Below are 20165 nucleotides of genomic sequence, written 5' to 3'. Positions count from 1 at the left end.
AGTCTTAACATTCTACTGAGATAAATGTAAATACTTGAAGCCATGGATTTTCTGAGAGGTCTATATCTGGGGCAGTATTACTCCTGACATCGCTCTGACCCAAGGATGGAGTCTAATCCTGATAAGTATGGCCAATTTGGTAAAAAGCTTATTCCCAGACGTTTTGCTAATTGAGGTCTTAACTGTTTTCCGATAATCTGTAGTTTTCTATAAGTTGTCGTTATAGGATTTAGCATACATGTAGTAATTTAAATAACTATTACTAGTTTGTCTGTTTTCCCCCTTAAGCTGTAAGCTTTATCAGGGCAGAAACACTTGTTTTGTTCATTACTGTTTCCTAGTACCTAGCCTATAGATACTTGTTGGCATACTAACTCACATTATTTCCCATATCTAGGATGTGTCTCCCATACAATTTAAAGAGCCATGTGCCTGCTTGGGTTTTCTCATAGCATGGGGGCCTGGTTCCAAGAGTGAGCATCTCAAGAAAGCAAGGCAGAGAAGTGCATGGCATTTTTATGACCCAGTCTTGGAAATCATGTAGTGTTGCTTCTATCATACTTTATTGGTCAGGCAGTCACAAAGTTCTTCACCAGTTCAAGGTAAGGGAATATGACTCACCACTTGATGGGAAGAGTAGCAAGGGCAAATTATAAGAAAAGCATGTGAAATGGGAGATCTTGTATTGGTCTTTGAATTGCCTTTGAATTGGTCTTTGAAAAAGACAATCACAGTTGTTTGTAGTTTTCATCAAATTTGGAAAAATTTGGGCCATTATTTCTTTAAGTATATTTTCTGCCCACTTTCACCTTGTTTTTTGGAATTCTCATTATATGTATGCTTGATACCCCACAGACCATTAAGAATTTATTTTCAGTTTGTTTCTCTCTCTGCTTCATTTTGGATAGTTTGTATTGCTGTGACTTCAGGTCCACTGTTATTTTTTTCCTGTAGTCTCTAATCTGTTGTTAAGCCCATCTAGTGAATTTTTTGTATGTTCTTTTTCTCAGTATTTTCACGTTTTCCTTTAAATCCTTGAGCATATTTATTGTAAAGTTTGTCTGCTAATTCTGTCATCCCTGATATTTCTGTTTCCATTTAACCGATCCCCCACGCCACCCCCCAGCCCCCATTATGGATTGTTTTCCTGCTGTTTCACATATCTAGCAATTTTTTGTTGTGTGCTACATGGCTGGGTATCTGGATTTTACTGTCTTTAAAGAATGCTGAAATTTGTTTTGGCAGGTAGTTACTTGCTAATCAAGCTTGCTTTTAAGCTTTGTTAGGACAGGTTTGGAAGTTTTTGCTCTGCAGCTAGTTTAGCTCTACTGCTAAGGGGTGATCCTTCTGCTAATTCTGCTGAATGCCACTGGTACTAAAAAGGTCTTTCCACTTTGCCTAGTGGGAACTCTCCCAGCCCTGTGTGAGCTCTGGGAATTGTTCATCTTGCAGTTCCTGGCATTTCTTTGTCTGGCCTCACGGGGTTTCACCTAACACACTTGTAGGTTAGTATTCAGTAATGGACTGAAGGGATCTCTATGTAGACTTCTGGATGTATTTCTCTGCACTGCAAATCCCAGCCACCTTATCTTCCCCAAATTCCAATCTCAGTCTACTCAGTTTATCAAGACTGCAATGCTTTGCCTGAGTACTCTCTGTATACATTGCATTCTGACAAGTGCTTCCAAGCAGAAAGCTAGGGTGTCCCAGGGTTCACCTCATTTGTTTTCCTGCTCTTGGGGATCACAGTTCTGCACTGCCTGTTATCCATTGTCTAAAATCAGTTGTTTCATGTATTTTATCCAGTTTTGTATGGTGGAAGAGAATGTTCCACACCAGTACTCCAAGTCAAAGTATGAATTTTACGTCCAGAATTTCTTCCATCTTTTAACCACTTAAAGTACATTTTAGTTTCCAAATGTATAAATGAAATGAAGTCAACTTTGGGCTAGAATTAATAATTTAGGTTCAAGTTTCAGGCCTGCTTCCAACTTGGTACATGGATATTGGCAAATCTCATTTCTTCTGTGGCTTTCACAGCCAAATTGAATTGAATATAATCCTATTCTCCCTACTTCTCAAGCATTCCATAACAAGCAAATGGAAACAAAACCAAATTACATTAAATAAGGATAAGGTATAAAAGTTGACACATTCCAAACCTTTCTGGCCCATCTTCCAGTTCATACTCGAAGTATAAAGGGCGGGGAGATGAAAATGTAGTAAGACTGTTGCTGTTTCATTGCTCCTCCTCTGAATAATAGCCAACTATTATTAAATGCTGTATATGTGCCAGAACTTTGTAAGCCTTTTATGTGAATTAACTCACCAAATCCTCGTAACTGCCCTATGGGCTTGGTACTATTATTGTCCCCATTTCACACATGAGAATGAGACAGAGATCAGACAACTTCTAGAGGGTCATGCAGCTAGTAATTGGCAGTGGCAGAATTGGTACTGGTTTGAACAGAAGCTGTGTGACTCAGGAGCCATGCTGTTAACCACTGTGTGACTATTTGAAAACTATTAAAAATGTATCAACTGCTACTGATGTAGAATCATTAATTATCTATTATTAAAAAAAGTTATTTACTTATTCATGTATTTGGCTGCACCAGGTCTTAGTTGCATGCGGGATCTTCGTTGCTGTGTGCACAATCTTCAGTTGCGGCACGCGGGATCTTTTTTTTTAGTTGCAGCATGCAGGATCTAGTTCCCTGACCAGGGATCAAACCCGGGCTCCCTGCATTGGGCACACAGAGTCTTAACTACTGGACTGCCAGAGAGGTCCCTAGTTTCATTAATTATCTTTAAATATAAAGGAGAGAATAATATCACCTGTGGAATCCCTTCCTGTTTGTTTAGTCAGCCTGCCTGATTTCCATGGGGAAGCAGAAAGAATGGGCTATGGTTGGAATATGTGATTCTTGAGGAAAAACAAACACTATCAGTTGGCAGAAATTGGTGGAAGGCGATGTACAGCAAAGACTAGAGGATATGAGTCGAATCCAAGAGGTCTAGTGTGTTTCCAAGAGGGTAACTGGTGTTTACTGAATCCTGTCTGGCAGCTGTTTTTTTTTTTTTTTTTTTGGCAGCTGTTTTGATATTAATAGGTTTCTCTTATTCTTTTTCTCCCCCTTCTCAGACACATTTAATCAAGTCAAGTAACAAAATGCTAACACTCTTTCCTGGAGAGAGAAAGGCTAACATTTCTTTTACTCAAAGAAGTCGTCCACCTGCAGGCACCCGGCAGACCAGCATTGCTTCCTTCTTCACCTTGCAGCCAGGTATGGTGACTGGACTGGAAACAACCAGGGGCCAAAAGGGAGTGCATTCATTTTTCCATGCTGGAATATCTACGAGAAGTGGTGCCATTAGTGCATTGTGTTGAACTTAGCTGACCTATTAGATGTTTTAAAACACAAGAAAGCATCGTCTTTTGGAAAGCAATATATACATACTTTTACAAACATACTTTTCTGGTTCTGTTTATCTCAGTCTAAACAGAACCAGAAAAATATTGGTATTCCCTGACAGAGCAGTGAGGAAAGGCATACTTGGGAGTTGGGGGTGCAGAGGGGAGCTGATGTGCCATTAGTAAGATATACGTCTTGGATTGGCCACAATTAGCAGTCTGTATAAGATTAATTGATAATTGATATGTCTATATGAAGCTTCTCAAATTAATCAAAATTCAAAAGAGCTTTTTTCTTAGAAAGCTTGGCATAAAGTTGGCTTGTGTTTCATCATCCTTTGGCAGTTCTTTGTTTGCATGTTCCTCTTCAGAAACCAGCTGCCTCAGACCAGGCTGGGGCTTACAGAGCAGGGTTCTTGCCAGTTGAAGGGTGCTGGGAAGAGAGCTCTAACTCTTGGTGCCGTTCCCAGGATTGCTTTGCATAAACCTTCAAAATGCCTTCTCCCTACCACAAACAAAAACTTAAACTCTTTTGCTTTAAGTAACAAGGGCAGATTTTTCTCAAAACCACTTTCCATTTCAAAATTCTGATATTTTCTACATAGTCAGTATTGAAGTCTTAGGCCAGTTGAGAACGCTTTTACAAAACAATTTCTGTAGTATATTTCTTGGAAAGGAAAGAAGAAATCAGTCATTCAGCCTTGTTTGTAATTAGATCTTAGCATAATTTGGTGGGGGGGGGGAGTAGGAATTCCACGTCATCTATTTTTAAGGCAGACAGGATCCATTCCACACCTGATAAAGTAGACAGGCTGGACAGTAATAGTTTTTTTAATTGTCCTTTCTACTGATGGACTTAGCATCTAATTGTGTCTTTACTCCCTTTCCCATGAAATTTTTGGGGAGCAGGAGACCCATATTCTTTCTCACTGTCACCAGAAGGTTTCTCAGCGTTGGCTGGTCAATGTGATCTTTGAGACTTTACAAAAATGGTGTATATTGAACATGTTTCTCAAAGGATAATATCCAGGGGTGATATTTGGCCAGGATCACTATTTAGCAGAAACTATGTTAAATAAAAAACAAAAGCAAAACTGATGTGGCCTATGTTAAACAAACCCCACTCAACTGGAAAAGTAGGCTGTGGTCTGACTGTATAACATGTTTGACTTTTATTAGGTAGGTCATGGGAAGCATCTATATATTTGAGTAGGGGAATATAAGAGCTGTGTTTTAGATCATTCAGGAAAGAAAAGAGATTGAAAGCAGGAAGATCGGCTACAAAGATCTGTGAAGAGTCCTAAGACCCCTGCACTAGTAGTTATGGTAGCTGATACTGATTTCAGAAAAAGCCACCTAAATCCTACTCAGGTGGAGTTTTCCTGCAGAATAATATTTGTTCGTCTTGTTTTACTAGGAAAGACAAATGGTGGTGACCAGAGGAGTGTTTCGTCTCATATAGAAAGTCAGACCAACAAAGAGTCTAAGGAAGATGCAACCCAGCTAGACCATCTGATCCAGGGCTTGGGGGATGATTGCATGGCACCCCCTTTAGCCACTTCAACCCCTGCAGACATCCAGGAAGCTAGACTTTCTCCTCAGTCCTTCCAGGCTTCTTACCACCATGGAATAGGAAGCCCATGCGTGACTGTGCTGTCTTTGTTCCAGCCTGATACCTTTGTCTGTGCTGGAGAGAGTAAAGCATCACTGGCCTGTTCCTTCACCCAAGACCTGGAGAGTTCTTGCTTACTGGACCAAAAGGAAGAAGAGGATTCTTCCTGGAAAAGGGAATGGCCTTATGGATCTAAGAAAAAGAACTATCATCAGAATGTGGAGAGACACAGTAAAACGCCTGGGCACAAGGGCCGTCAGCTCTTGGATAAGACTAACTTGGAAAAGGTGTCTGCCAAAAGAAACAGGCAGGCCCCCATCCTCCTTCAAACATACCAGGATTCCTGGAGTGGAGCAAACAAAGAAGCAGTGAAACAAAGCCCTTGTCCTATTCCTGTGTTTTCCTGGGACAGCGAAAAGAATGACAAGGACTCCTGGAGTCAGCTTTTCACCCAGGATTCTCAGGGCCAGAGGGTCATTGCCCACAACTCTAGAGCTCCTTTCCGAGATGTAACCAATGACCAAAATCAGGGCTTAGGACAGCTTCCTAACAGCCCTTGGGCTCAGTGCCAGGGTAGGACCACTCAGTTAAATCTGCAGACTGATTTGCTCTTTACCCAGGACTCTGAAGGTAATCAAGTTATCAGGCACCAAGTCTAAATGTCTTTGTGAGGGTTTGGTTCCAAAAGTACCTTGAAATGACATATAAGAAAGTATCTTCAGGGGGTGAGTATACTGGAGTAGGGGAATGTAAGATCTTTGTTTTAGAAAGGTCGTTCAGGAGAATGATCTTGGGTGGGAGGGAGGCATGGGATGATGCTGTTACTATTGAGCATTTTCTTTGTGTAAATAAAGCAGGTGGCCGCTTGTTGAGACAGTATGATTGGCATCATGCCCCTCCCTGAGGAGGAGGTGGCTGGTATATTCCCTGCATGAGTCTATGGTGAACACTGAGGAGGCAGGCCAGGTGCTCATCTCTCCACTGAAGAGCCTGCTACTCAGCCTGCACAGAGCCACCTCTTTGCCCTTTCAGATGCCTGACTGGGATACTGCTTTTTATGGATGTGTGGTCTTTCTTTTAATCTCTGGCTGTAATCTTACCCATGCGACCTAAGCTGTGACCATTATTCTTGACACTTTTTTGAGTGATAAGGCAAATCTCCTAGACCCAGGTGTACAGGGGCAGGGAGGATAGAGAGAGAGGTAGATGGTTAGGTAGTTTTGTTATTTTATTTTGGTGGTAACTTTACAGCATTTTAAAGTTATATACTATATGTTTAAACATCTCCCTAAAAAAGGCTGACCTATATAACGATCTAAATGGGACTATATCATTCTTCTACTACAAGGTGGGAGAGAACTCCCATTGTAAAACTATGAATCCAAATAAATGTTTACAAAGCTGGCTCTGCTGGTAATTAAAACTTACCAATTTTATTTTTGAAAACGCAACTCTGCTGTCATTGCCATGGGTCTGAACACGTCTAATTTGACTTGTGTTCTACTCAAGACATCCACTAGGTGGCAGTTTCCCATGTTGCAGGTGTGGTACCTAAGAGGCTTAAAAATAAGCCTCTGGGGGGCAAGCTTGCAAGTTTTAAGACGGGACCGGCTTTGAAAGGTTAGGGCAAAATCTCTCTGTAAAGAAAGAGATAAGAAGCTCCCTAGGGAAGCCTTCTCTTCTAAAGGCAAGGGGAAGCCAGGAACCTGTTTAAAGAAGTTCATATACCTTAAAATTAATAGAAATTCTATACCTGTGGGAGATACTGGGTGATCACGACTCAGAGATGGACACAGCAAATGCAATATCTCTCCAAATCCTTCCTTTAATGTCAGGTAGTGCTTCAACCCAAACACACACAGGATACATACTGTAGAGAAAAGGGACCTGAGGGCATCTGAGTCATGCATGGTGTGGTAGGTACAAACCTTGGCCCAATGCAAAGGAGCAGTCAAGGGCCTGGAAGAAGGATGGTACTCTCTTTCCCATCTCCATTTCTCTTTCCTACTGGACTTACACTAAAGTCCATGGAAGAGAAAGAGCTTTCAATTAGTGGAACCAATGAGGGCCCAGGGCCTTGGAGGGTAGATTTGGTTGTACAGTATTACAAAATATATTTAAGAAAAAACAGCCCAGGCCTCCCAGTAGCCCAAGTGTCAGCTGGTCCAGTGGCTCGACCTCAACATGTAGGTGTTGGACAGAGAAGGGGGAGAGAGTGATTGCTGGGCACTGGTGTCAGTTCATGATGGAGCAGCATAAGATTTTCCCTGCCCTGTGAACATGTACATAAACATAGCCCCCTCCCCTCAGCCCTGCTCTGCTGCAAGGAACTGGCTGAGAGTAAGTGACAGCTGGGCACAAAGTGTTCAGTGAGACCAGTTATGGGGTCTAGTGCAGTGAAGTCAGTCATTCATTTAGGACCTATTTTCACACAGGGGCAAGGAAAAACCAGAAACTTCTATCTCACCCTTTAAACTGGGACATTCCAACCTACACAATTACCTGTAACGTGTCTCAGCTCAAAACAGGCAGCTTCTGCTAAGGTTTGAAGTACAGAAAACATATAATGCAGCTCTTCTCTTAGTCCAAGCTCTAGCTTTTGGCCAGACTGTTGCAGAAGATTTCTAATTGAGAGGCAGAAACATCTGCAGTGAGGAAGGCAGCTATTGAAAGAATTCCAGGAGCATGAGACTGAGTTTGCAGAGCTGAGTGCCATCAGTTTCCTTTTCTACTGATATCTTCTTCCTTCAGCGCAAACTTCCTCCTTAGGACCTCAGAGATAAGGAGGGCTGGGTCTTCCTCCTTCAATAAACTCCGGTTCCTAGAGACACAATAAAATCTTGTATTTATTGAGTACTTACTCTGCCCTGGGCAGTGTTTTGTGTGTTGGAATACAATCTCATTTAATCCTCACAACACTCTTATGAGGTAGGAGCTACTACAATCCTTTTACAGATGAGGAAACTGAAGCACATTGAGGTTATGAATTTACCCAAAGTCATTAGTCACTCAGTAAGTGGTGAATCCACAGTTCAAAACCAAGCTTGCTGGTTACAAATCTCATCTCTTAACTAGACATGGCTTTGCTGTTTCCTAAAATGGCTACAAAATGTGGGCAAACCTGTTGGTATTGGCCTGTGGTGGCTAAGCTTCTGCTCCCACCTTCTGGCCCTATCTTTTCTTAGTAGCATTTCCCCAGGTCAGCAGGGGAAATGACTGATGACTCTTGGCTTTTCTGACATTTATTCGTTCTGAGGAAAAGGTGTGCTGAGGATTTACTATTACCTCGTCTCCCTGTCAGGGAAACTGAGAGGTTTTTTATAAGCAATCCAGAATTTATAGTAAAATGTTCACATCATAAGGGACCAGTGGGAACAAAACCAGTTTCAGATTAGGGTAGGTTCAAATTACCTGATAACATCAGGTATTTTCCTGGAAAATAGTTGCTTGAAATTCTAGTGAACTCTTACATACATACATCCTCATGAAAGCATTTTATTGGTCATTATGCTAGATGTAAAGGCCAAGATTGATTATTAAACCTTGAAAACAAAAAGAGGAACTGCCTTCAGTCTGTCACATTTCTGAACCCTGAAGATGGCGCTACTTTCCCGTTCTTAGTCATCAAGCCAGCTCCTTAGTCATCAACCCCCAGCTCCTTCTATCAACAAAGGAGGAAAGGGCCCAGGACACAAGTGAGAGGAAGGGCTTGGCAGTAGGGGGTCACAGATCTAATATGGTACAAGAGGCAGGTATAAGAAAGTTGGAGAGTCCAATCTATAAAACATTGACCAGAAGAAAAAGGCTCAGTGTGGCCCCAAGGCAGCAGCAGCAGCTGAATTTGGGAATGCAGGAGACCAAAGAACTGCGGGTCCGTATGGCCAGAGAAGGAAGGTAAAAGTAACTTTCCTACAGAATCGACTACCAGGACCCTTGTCTAGTTTTCAGAAGAAAATGGGGCCACAAAAGGATCTTTGTGCGAGGTGAGTCACTGTTCCTTTAAGAGGAACTTCGTCAGCTCAGGAGACAGCCCTCACCTCCCCACCCCCAAAACAGCTTTTTAACTGCATTAACAAATACAGCTGCACATCTGGCCTCTGGATTTTGAGGTCTGGATGTCAAATATTTCAATGCCCAGGAACCTGCATTTGAATAAGCTCTTCTGGTATGTGCTGTGCGGTAGGGAAACACTGCAAGGTGGTGACTCCTTCAGGCTGGAGCTCTAGGGCTTCTCTGCTAGATGAGTTTCTCATGGTAGGTATTTCCCACATCCCCTTACACTGACATCAGAAACACCTAGAGCTCTACTCCTTGGGGGTTCTGCTTTGTTAAGTTTAAGGTGTATTTTTTTTAAATAAATCTGAGCAATTCTGATAGGCAGCCAGGTTTAGGAACTACCTAGGAGTCTCAAAAGCCTTGTTCATAAATCTATGAATTTGCAGGGCTGGTTTGAATAATGGACCACTGTGTTTAAAGGAAATGTTCCTTTCACCAAATAAGTCTACTTTTTTGAGATACTAAAATAACTATTACGCAATTATGTTTTGAAGGGTGGGGCATGGGGACACTTGTCACTAGCAGTATGAAAACTGAAGTGGTGAAGCCCCTCTGGGGGACAGAAGCTGGATTAGATGAGGTTTCTTGTAAAATCCCTATTAGTCTAACAACATTTGGTTGGGTTAGGTCACCCCAACCAAATGTAAAGTGTTGCTCTTTCCTCAAACTGGGGACCCAGGCACTAGCAAGCAGGCAGCAAGCTTTGTGAATGAAATAACAAATGACTACTATTGAGGACTTACTATGTAAGTACTTTCTATTAGATAATTGGCCACAGGCAACTTAAACAATAAACAGATCATCACAGCTCCTTATAATACACTTACAGATCTTGGCTCTGCTTCACCCGGTGAAAGTCCTTTAGGATACCCATCATATCTGCAAAGCTGCTGGCCTTGGACAGAGAGACGCAGTCATCTTCTTCAGACGAGCTGCAGGTAGCCTTGTGTTCTGGTTTGCAACATTCAGGGCTGGCAGAACAAAGCAGGGGGACTGATGGAAGCTCAGGGACCTCTACCTCGGTCTCCTCGGTGATGTCACTAATGACAAAGGAAGTTGTAGAGTGGAATGAGGATCCAAAACAAGGTAAGGGAGAAGAGACATTTGAACTTCCTGGAGATAAGAAATCTGGCGTTAATGAAGCCGAAGCTGAAAGAGAAAACAATAGGCATGGATGGACATTGGGGCTAAAATACAGCAGTTACATCTCCCTGCAAGCACTGCCTACCAAACATTCATTTCCTACGCTGACACCATGACATCCTGGGTTCCTCCACTACCTTCCCCTCTCAGGATCTCAAGAAGATGTAGCAGTACTGGGCTCTTCCAGTGTTCCAGGAGGGCAGAAGAAAACCACCCCATAAGGGCCTTGCCTCCTAAAAGCTCCCATTCTGCAGTGGGCTGTGGAGTGACAGCACTCTTTAGACTGAAGCAACAGTGCAGAACCAAGGCCTGAATTTGTCCTTTTCTCTAATTAGGCCAGTGCTTCTGACTGTGCTCCTTTGAATCCAGCTATCTGTGACTGAAAGAATTGTTCTGAAGCAAAAAACCAGAGTGGTGATGGTCCTCCTAGTGCCCAGATTTTAATGGATAGAATTTCCTCAATTTCTAAGTTTCTAGGGAACATTCTAGGGACAAAAAAGTAGCCAACAAATATAAATGGAAAATTCAGGTCCATTTCCTCTATAAAACTGCCATATGAGGGAATTAAATACATGAAGATTTCAAAGAGAACACCGTGATTTTTATGTGTTCTACCAACTGACAAGGTTTGGGAGCTATGACTACGAGTCAGTGAGGAGCAAAACTGAGAATGGGAGGAATATGAGGGTTAAACACTGAGCACCTTGGGAGAGATCCACCTGTTAGTATTTCCTGCATCTGGTCATCCCATTCATTTCCAGTGGTTCTGCCTTAACTGCAGACAGAAAGGTGGAGGAATGGGTGGAGGGTCTCTGCTGGAAAAGGCAAGGAAAGGGGAGATAGGTGCTTACAAAGAGGAATGTCTCTTAGTTGTAGGGAATGCTTATTTCTCATATTGAAAAGGAAAGCCATGAGCGCTCATGGAAGACATGATCTTAAAGACACTTGGAAGAGAGTGTTGGTTTTTGTGGCCAAGGCGGGGAATCTGCCTGGGGCCCCAGGTTAAGTGAAGATTTTGTTCCTAACCCAACCAGTCAGCCCCAAAATGGCTGACGGAAACCATCCAAAGATTGTAACAGGCTAGCCAGGCCTCATGGCAACCTCAGAGCCCTAGGCCCAAACACCCCCGAACCAAGGACCATCCTTATCCCTATCCTGTCCAAAAGCTAAGCAAAAAGGAACAGCCTGCTATATCCTAGTCCTAGCTCAGGGGCTCTTACCTGCATCAGCTGCCACTATTTTAGCAATCTGGCTGCGCAGGTGGCTCAGCTCCTCCTGCAGCTCTGTGGTGCGGCTGAGGGCTGGCAGGGCTGGCTTCTTCAAGGCCAGGAGCCTCTCCTCCGACCCACGGAGGTTGGGCACTGAGGCATTGCGCTGAATGACGATCAGAGGGCTGGGCTTCCAGGTGTGCCTCAGGGGGCGTGTATCGCTCCTGGACCAGGGAAAGACAGTGTGTCAGAGAGAGCGGGCCACTGCACTGCTTCCAAAATTCCTTCAACCACTCCTACACGAGTAATACAGCCAGGTTCTGCTCCCACTCTGAGCCCACAGCTCTCATTCCTGTTGCCCTCCACCTCTCACTCTTCCTGCTGCCTACCACCTCATCTGGGAAGAAGCTTTTCATTCCCCAGCTGGTAGGCTATTGCCTCCGCTACCTGACCCGGGCATAAGTCTCCTCTTCATCCGCAGCAATCCAGGCTATGTCAGCCAGAGTAGGGACTGGGGGCACATCCCTCAGACAGAGGTCAGAGATGTTGGGCAGGGTCTGTAGGGAAGCAAAATTCATCAACATTTACTGCCTTCATGATGAAACAACTGGAGACTGAGCAAAATACAAAGGAGGAACACCTAATGTATAGGGAAGTCTTCGTAGAGGAGGTCCCAGTTGGAAATAGCTTGAATAAGAGGCCAGAAGCAAGAGTCTGTGAAATTTCAAGTAATTCAGCATGGCTGGAATTGGATTGGTGGGGTGGGGAGTTGGGAGAGACTGGAAAGTGAATTAGGAGCTTGATTCTAAGATCAATAATGAGCCACTGGAAGATTCTGAGTAAGTAAGGATCAGATTTGAGGTTTTAAAAGATTACTCTGGCTACTGGATGGGAAGGTGCAGAGACCAGTCATGAGCGTGTTGTATCCTCCAAGCAAAGCACGGTGGCCAAGAGCGGGGATGGGACCTGTTTTTATATACAGTGTTTTACTGGAAAAATGGTCATACCCATTTGTTTAAGTATCATCTGTGGTGGCTTTTAAGCTATAACAGCAGAAGTAAGTAGTTGTAATGGAGAGCAGTATGGCTCAGAGCCTAAAATACTGGTTGGCCAAAAAGTTCTTTTTTTTTTTTTTTTAAATTTATTTATTTTTTGGCTGTGTTGGGTCTTTGTTGCTTTGCGTGGGCTTTCTCTAGTTGTGGTGAGTGGAGGCTACTCTTCATTGTGGTGCGCGGGTTTCTCATTGTCGTGGCTTCTCTTGTTGCAGAGCACGGGCTCTAGGCGCGCGGGCTTCAGTAGTTGTGCCACGTGGGCTCAGCAGCTGTGGCTCACAGGCTCTAGAGTGCAGGCTCAGTAGTTGTGGCGCACGGGCTTAGTTGCTCCGCAGCATGTGGGACCTTCCAGGGCCAGGGATCGAACCTGTGTCCCCTGCATTAGCAGGCAGATTCATAACCGCTGTGCCACCAGGGAAGCCCTAGTTCGGTTTTAAGTAAAAAATAAATGACATTTTTCATTTTCACCAAGAACGTTATTGAATGTATTCACTAACCCAATGAACTTTTTGGCCAAACTAATATTTACTCTCTGGCTCTCTGCTGACCCCTGGCTAGAGCAAAGCGGTCTTCAGTGGTACTGGCCAGAGTTACTTTTTAACAGATGCCCACGGCCTAAGAGCGTCTTGCCTTCTGGTTGTGAGAATACAGGTGCAAGGACATGGACAATCTGTTACAGCAACAGGAAATCTCTCCTGGCAAGCTCCTTACAACACCTTTGTAGCTAACTGGGATCTACATGTTAACGCAACAAACACTGTTAGAAGCAAACTTGATAATCTGACTATTTAGATTTAAATAAAAAAATAATTATACAAAAGGAATCATAATGTAACTCCTTAAATTGCTCCTTCACCCAAATGAACAACTAGGGAACAGAGAGACTGAGTGACACCATGTTAAATGAAAAATTTGGAAGGTTCAATTATGTACTTACTGATTACAACAAAGAAAGAACCATGCATTTAGAAAAAGATTGAAAAGAACTACACTAAAACATGAACAGTTATTGTGCCATGACTGTGTGATTATAGGTAATTTGTTTCCCTTTCTCCTTTTTTACTTTTCATAATTTAATATTTTTATATGGGTAAATTAAAGAATAATAAATCAGCAAGATTCCCTTCAAATATTTAAAGTAATCAATTTACAACAAATCTAGAGATAATTTCTCAAAAATCCACCTATACATGAGTTAAATTCAGATGTTTCTGTTATAGACTGTTTGGTAGGTAGATCAGGAGTTGATAGCTCTGGCTTTTTGATAGGGAACCTGGGTCTCGCAGGAGTGAAGTGATACTCCAGGGTTACAGAGGAAGACTTCCACTGACCCAGGAGCTAATGCTAAGATGGGCCATTTAGGGGAAGCCTCCATCTGCTTTCCTTGATTACCCAGAGTGCTCCTCTGCTATTGGCAATTAAATGAGTTAACATATATATAAAGTACTTAGCACAGAGCCTGGCACATTGTATGGGCTCAGTAAATGTTAGCTAGTATTACTAATACTACTCCTGCTCCGTGGGAGCCCGTGCCCTTGATCATCTCTGCCCAGCAGCATGCAGGCAAAGGACTGGAGGGGCTACAGCCGAGCGTGGGGGCAACCCTGACAGACTCACACTCCCTAGCTGTCCTTCCCTTTGCTCCTGATGCTTAAGGCAGCTAGGGCCACTTCCTGCCCTACACAGTAACTGGCAATCTGGGTCAAGGGACAACACCCCCGCAACCCACTCCTGACTAATACCAACCCTGACACCAATTCAGAGACTCCAGATCAAGCTCCTACACAGACTTTGCAGCTCAGCCATGTGACATACAAACTCAGCTCCTTCATTTTTGTTTCGCCCTGGGCCCACATCCTTTCAGGCATATATTTCTGTCTCCTTTGTGTAGGCAGAAAGCTGAAGTATCTCTTTTGTGTCCCAGCTCCCCAAATGCACACACCTTAACCATCTATCCTGGAGCTGATGCTTAACCATTAGCTCTCAGAGGGAGGCAGCTGGGACTAATAAAGTTACTTAGCTTTCCACTGCACGAGGGGTCTTACTTGGGCCAGACAAGAATCTGTGCTGCAGAGTGGGTACTAAAGGCCCCCTAGGCACAGAGGTGAGACTGAAATAGCCCAGTAAAGGAATGGTTAGACTTGGCCAGAAGGAAGAGGATGGGGCATAATGGCCTCAGGGAAACACTGAAAATAGGTAGCTAGAAGAAGTGACCAGGAAAGCAACCTGCCTTGGCAACGCCAAGGAGTCTGGGGCACAGAAGCAGCACCAGCCTCCCATACACTCTGAGCCTCTACTCTGTCTGCCCTTCCAGCTCACTTACCTCAAAGGATGCCCGGGGACATGGCTTCAGGGGCAGGTTGGTCCCGATTCTTCTCACTACACTTCGAGCAGCCCCATGCGGCTTGTTTTGCCAGATTGGGATGGTCTAGAGCAGAAAGAGACAGGGACGGCCACAACCTCAGAGAACATCCAACTACTGTCCCCATCCTCTCCCCTTGTCCCCTTTAGCAGGGGCCAACCTTCACCTTGGCCAGCCACCTAAGGGGACACCTGCTGCTGTCGAGGCACAGTCAATGCTGGGAGGGTCCAGTGAAAGGGTGAGGAATTAGCCGGGTGTAGGGATCAGCCAGGCTGCCCTCCCTTCCCTCTGCACAGAATGATGGAAACACATTGACTCCTTAACTGCCCCAAGATCATAGTTGGTTCTGCCTTGGGGGAGGGGATGGAAGGGAGGACCCTTCAATTCCAGGCCTGGGTTGGGGAAGAATTAACTTGAGAATCTCAGAACTGCAGCAGGTCCAGTGCTTAACCTTCCCCACCACACCCTTGCCCTGGGAATGCCCCTTACCACACTGGCTTCCATTCCCGACATTTCGACTGGCTCCTGCACTTGAAGGACAAGGCAGCCACAGGGCAGCTCTGGAGGCTTGGGGACGCAGGAGGCGTGACGCCTTCATATCAGGCCATCTTAAGGAACCAGACTCCTCTTCCTGTGAAAGACCCCCCCACAGGAGACTCAGTGGCCACCACACAAGCCCCACAAAACCAGGCCCTGCAGACCCATGACTAACGCTGAGGCTTCTCTGACATTTCACAGGGGGAGAAAACCAGCCGAAGAGGCTTCCCTCACCCAACGACAAATCCAGACCCTTAAAGGTTCTATTTCAGATTCGCTACACGAGCTTGGCCAACCCCGGGAGCCTTCCTGAGCCCTTAGGTTTCCTGAGGCAAAACTTCTAAAGAATATATACGTATAACTGAATCACTGTGCTGTACACCAGAAACATGACATTGTAAATCAACTATAATAAAAAAAAATTTTTTTTAAGTTGATAAGAAAGAGAAAACAACAAGCAAACTTCTTAAGATTAAACAGAACCCTTTGGAAGTTAAAAAAGCTCATGGGAAAGCCAGAGTTGTAGGTACCATCCAAGCCCAACATTCATTCCTGGGGATAAGATGTAAAAAGGCCAGCATGTGCCACCCCGCCTAGCGCTGCTGGGCCCCCATAAGGGGAAGAGGTAAAACAGACAACAGTACAAAGAACAGCCAACCACCGGTAGCCAAACTGTCTACTGGGCTACAGGGGAAAAGAGCCAAGTGTTTATCCTGGCTCAGCCATCTACTGGCTTAGTAGCCACAGGCAAGTCACAGGAACTTTCTGAATGTTGGTTTCTCCATCTGTAAAAAGATAACAGGAAGAGCTGCCACTCTAAGTTACCTTAAGAGTCAATCAGTGAAACGGGATTTTAAAGTACTTAATGAACTGTTAAAGCAAGACACAGATGGGTGGAGTTGCTGCTGACTGGATTCCTCACAGCTGCCCTTGCATGGTGAGCAGCTGCAGTCAATGAGCTCATTCAGTCCCTTGTTCATCAAACACCAACAATACTCACTCTGTGCCAGGCCCTGTGCTGGGCACTGTAGGGGCTATGGAAGGAGTAAGACACAGCCATGCTCTCAAGGAACTCATAATCTAGACGAGAGATAGGACCTGAATACATAATTCTAGCAGAGACTGAATATCACTGCTTAAGAAAGGCACACCAGGCAGGTGGCCAGGTGAGTTCAGCCCCCGGCCCCAAGGCCACAAGGTGACTTCAGAGGGGGTAAGAAGGGAAGGAAAACAGCAACACCACCACAGGTCTAGGAAAGTAATGTGAAGAGATATGTAAAGAGCAGAGTATGGTAAGGCCGCAAAGGTAGATGGTGGGGGGTGGGGTGCGGTGTTCAAGGGCTGGGAATGTCCTGGGTAAGAAGTCACTGGGGAGCCAAGGGCAGCCTCTGAAGAGGGGCTGGGCTGCGCTGACCGAAGCAGCTCTTTCTGGAAACCTCCCTTGGAGGGTCTCTCTTCTACCGCTAGGAGAGGAGGTATCACTCACTCACTTTACAATACATGAGGAAAAGAAGCTAGAGAGAGGAAGGGACTGGTTTAAGGTCACTCAGTGGTCACGGCAGTAGAAAGTCTGCAGACCCTGCTGCCTCCTGCACGGGCTCCATCTTCTCAGCAAATTCAAGCCTTTTATCAAAGTCCTTTTGTGTGCCGGGCTCTTTGCTGAATTTCAGTGGCTGCCACAAGCTCCATACAACACTGTTTCCCTGTGTTTCTCACTTTAGTCACTGCAGCCACTTCCTCTCCAAACTTACCTCCAAACTCAGCTGGGCCTAACCCTCACACGACAGCCAGGGGAATCTCTCTAGAACACAGTGCTAATCATATCCCTGCCATGCTTCAAACCCCCTATGCTTGCTAGAGCCAAGAGGATAACGTCTAGACTCCTCTGCATGGCCAGCAGGCCGTCCCCAATCAGGCCCAACCTCATCTTTCTCTGCCCTGTGTACTCAACTCCCCGCAGCCTACAAGGCCTGTCCACTCCGGTCCCTGCACACTTCACAGCCACACCTGCTTTAGCCTTGCCCTCCAGCCACGCTGGCCTTGTCCACACTATTGCCTCTGCTCGAAACACCAGCACCCCCTTCTCCAAGCTCATCCTTAATCATTTCTGGAGCTCAACTCAAGCATCGCCTCCCCTTCTCCGCTCGGCACCCCGCGTTTCCTTCGAGCAGCAGTAACTAGGTAACGGTGTGCTGTGCAGTTTGTCCGAAGGGCGGGGACTTCCCAGGCACAGCCCAGCGCTCGCTCAGTACACAGCAGGCACTCGAGCATTTGTTCAATTAAGACACGGACCAACGAGAACGCCGACTTAGCCTTGAACCCTCCACAAGCGTCTGGCTAGAAGACGCCCCCAGCTCGCTGGCTGCGCCGGCTGGTTCCCACCACCTCTGCGCGCGCACTGCCCCTTCCGACGCTGCTGCCCCAGTGTTTACACGCGGTCCCCCGCCGGAGACGCAGCGCCTCCCGAGCGGGGCCTGGCCGCATCACCCCGGTCCCCGCCGAGGTCGCCGCGCTCAGCGCAGTTCTGCGCCGGGGGAGCCGCCGCGAGGACCTTGCCCGGGACACGCCTCCCCTCCCCCGCAACAGCCCGACCCGACAGGGCCAAGGTCGGCCAAGTTTTCGCCGCAGCTCGGGCGGCCCTTGGACCCACAGGCCCGGGGCCGGGTCCCGGAAGGAGCGAGGAGGCGGCCGAAACGAGAAGCCTCTGGTGCAGCTGGCTGACTCGGGCGAGCAACTGCCCCTGGGGACTCAGTTTCCCCCCTGACATAGTGAGGCGGACGACACGGGCTCCCGCGAGAACCGGCGCGGGCACAGCAGCCGCGGGCACCGCACAGCGCCCGGCACTAGGCCGCGCGACAGCCGGGCCGGAAGGCCGCGCTCCCGCTCCGGGGCGGCGCTCGGACCTAGTCTCACCTCACACTGCGGCTCCGGACTCACTCACCTCACGGCCCCTCCTACCACAGCCGGCCGCCCAGCCTCAACCGCCCTCACTTCCGCTGACCCGCCCCCCGGAAGCGATCCCTAGCAGCTGCGCACCGAGCCGCGGCGGCGCTCGCCCTAGGAAGGCGGGCCCTGCTGGGGGCGGGGCGAGCGAGGGCTCTGCGCGGGGCAGGGGGGGGCGGTGCACTTGCCGATCCCGAGGGAGGAGGCACGCCCACCCGAGGCCGCGCCCCAGCCTGTCAAAGCCCTGGGGAAAAGCTGATTGCGCTTGGAGATCCCTGAGGCCTGCCTGGTCTCATCCGCCGCTGGTCTCGGCCTCCTTGGCGCTCTCCGCGCTTAGTCCCGAAGCGACTTCTGGAAGGGGTCTGAGTTGCTATTCGGCCCCCCAATTGATCGGTGACTGCTGTCCCCACCCCTAGTGCAAACTTCAGAATCCTCCCTCTGGCGTTCAAGGCCCCAGACTTACTGCTTGGTTGCCTCATCTCGCCCTGGTGCGTTCACAGTTCATGCTTCTCAGCCAAGACCCTCCACAGTCTTCTCTGCAGCAAGAATGCGCCTCTTCTCTGACTCCTGCCCTCCAGTGCTTTGTAGCTTTCTTTTATTTTAGCCTTTATGTATCTCTCTCTCTCTCTCTCTTTCTCATACACACACACACACACACACACACACACACACACACACACACACACACACGGTACAGTGAGTTGGTTGATCAGATGGGTAGATTGATGGGGAAAGACACCAGAGGCATTGCGAAAGAGACCCACATTCCTTCCAGTCTCACTCACCCACTCCCTCTTCGTGCTCAAACCTCCAGGGTCCTGTCTCCACGGCATCCAGGCCTGGGTCACATGCCCTCCTCTGACTTCAGCACGTGGCTGTGCCTGGCTCCCAGGCTGCAGTTTTTCGGGCTCAAAGCTTGCAAGTCCTAGCTGCCAGGGATGGATGGGCTTCATGGCAGGGAGAACCTGTGCAGTCACACAGGCCTCATGCTCAGACTGACTCGTTCTCGCTTTAATGCCCTGTTGTTGACCTCTTGAAATTAACAAAACAGTTTTCTTCAACAGGGCCCTGCATTTTCATTTTGCACTGGATCCTGCAAACTATGTAGCTGGTCCTAGTCAGAGACTGTGTCCACCCTGATCCCCACCATATTTCAAATGATGAAATTGGACTTTCAGGTCCAGCCCTCTTTCCACGATGACAAATTGTTGCTTTAATCATTGCTTTCCCATCCTGGGCAATGGCAGATCTTGCAAATCCACTCTAGTTGCCTTTCCTTGGTTCTCCCCAAAGATCCCTTTTACCCAACCTGTGAATCCATCCCCCAGCAGCTGTGTTGGCTACTCACAGCTGCCCCATTCTCAGAATGGAAGCCCTAACCTGGGTAGTTTAGTGGGTAGTTACCCTACCCACTAAAGCACTGACTGATACAGGGTACAAGAGGCCAGTTCAACTTGGCAGTGTGGTTTGTGCTCTAGAGCCCTGCTCCTGCGATCTGGCCAAGGCTTGGCTTTGAGACTCTACCCCTGCTCAAGGTTCTTCCTTTCCCCCTTCTGCTTCAATCCTTCTTTTACAGGTTTTTCCTGAAGTTCACACCCTCAAAGAAATTTACCTAATGCCTGTCTCATGCCCTGCTTCTAAGATGATGGGTTTAAATTCAGAATCTTTCTCAACACAGAGCACCACATTCTAAAAATAGTAAGTTCTTCCTCTAGGTCTATCACAAATTTATTTTAAGCAAATCACTCAAGCCTTCTGGTGACAAATAAGATAGTCCCCAAAGGCATTCCAGCCATGCTCCCTTGCCCACCTGCCAAGCCAATCCCGGCAGAGGAAT

The 20165-nt window shown here is 46.6% G+C and overlaps 2 protein-coding genes across 4 annotated transcripts in view; one reads left to right on the top strand and one right to left on the bottom strand.

The window, feature by feature from the left end:
• The window catches only part of AUNIP (aurora kinase A and ninein interacting protein), a 37680-nt gene extending 30980 nt beyond the window's left edge, over positions 1-6700 (top strand). The window contains exons 2-3 of the mRNA XM_067724801.1: positions 3146-3287; positions 4833-6700. Of these exons, the coding sequence (XP_067580902.1) occupies positions 3146-3287; positions 4833-5686 (996 nt within the window). The 3' untranslated portion in view covers positions 5687-6700. The remainder of the gene's footprint in view (positions 1-3145; positions 3288-4832) is intronic.
• Positions 6701-6834: 134 nt separating this feature from the next.
• On the bottom strand, positions 6835-19007 carry MTFR1L (mitochondrial fission regulator 1 like). Of its 3 annotated transcripts, none has more exons than XM_067724811.1 (7): positions 18792-19007; positions 15338-15479; positions 14810-14914; positions 11882-11991; positions 11447-11658; positions 9911-10232; positions 6835-7848 (listed from the first exon to the last, which is right to left on the bottom strand). In XM_067724811.1, exons 2-7 carry the CDS (start codon positions 15359-15361, stop codon positions 7743-7745), a joined length of 879 nt encoding a protein of 292 aa, XP_067580912.1. In that variant the 5' UTR covers positions 15362-15479; positions 18792-19007; the 3' UTR covers positions 6835-7742. The 3 variants fall into 3 exon arrangements, with proteins under 3 accessions (XP_067580912.1, XP_067580932.1, XP_067580922.1); XM_067724831.1 differs by lacking the exon at positions 18792-19007 and adding an exon at positions 18327-18464; XM_067724821.1 differs by lacking the exon at positions 18792-19007 and adding an exon at positions 18299-18421.
• Positions 19008-20165: the final 1158 nt, after the last annotated feature.

The sequence above is a fragment of the Pseudorca crassidens genome, chromosome 2, assembly GCF_039906515.1.
Source record: "Pseudorca crassidens isolate mPseCra1 chromosome 2, mPseCra1.hap1, whole genome shotgun sequence".
Lineage (NCBI taxonomy): Eukaryota > Metazoa > Chordata > Mammalia > Artiodactyla > Delphinidae > Pseudorca > Pseudorca crassidens.
The sequence above is the reverse complement of the archived record's forward strand: the minus strand, read 5'-3'. Positions and strand labels throughout refer to the sequence as shown.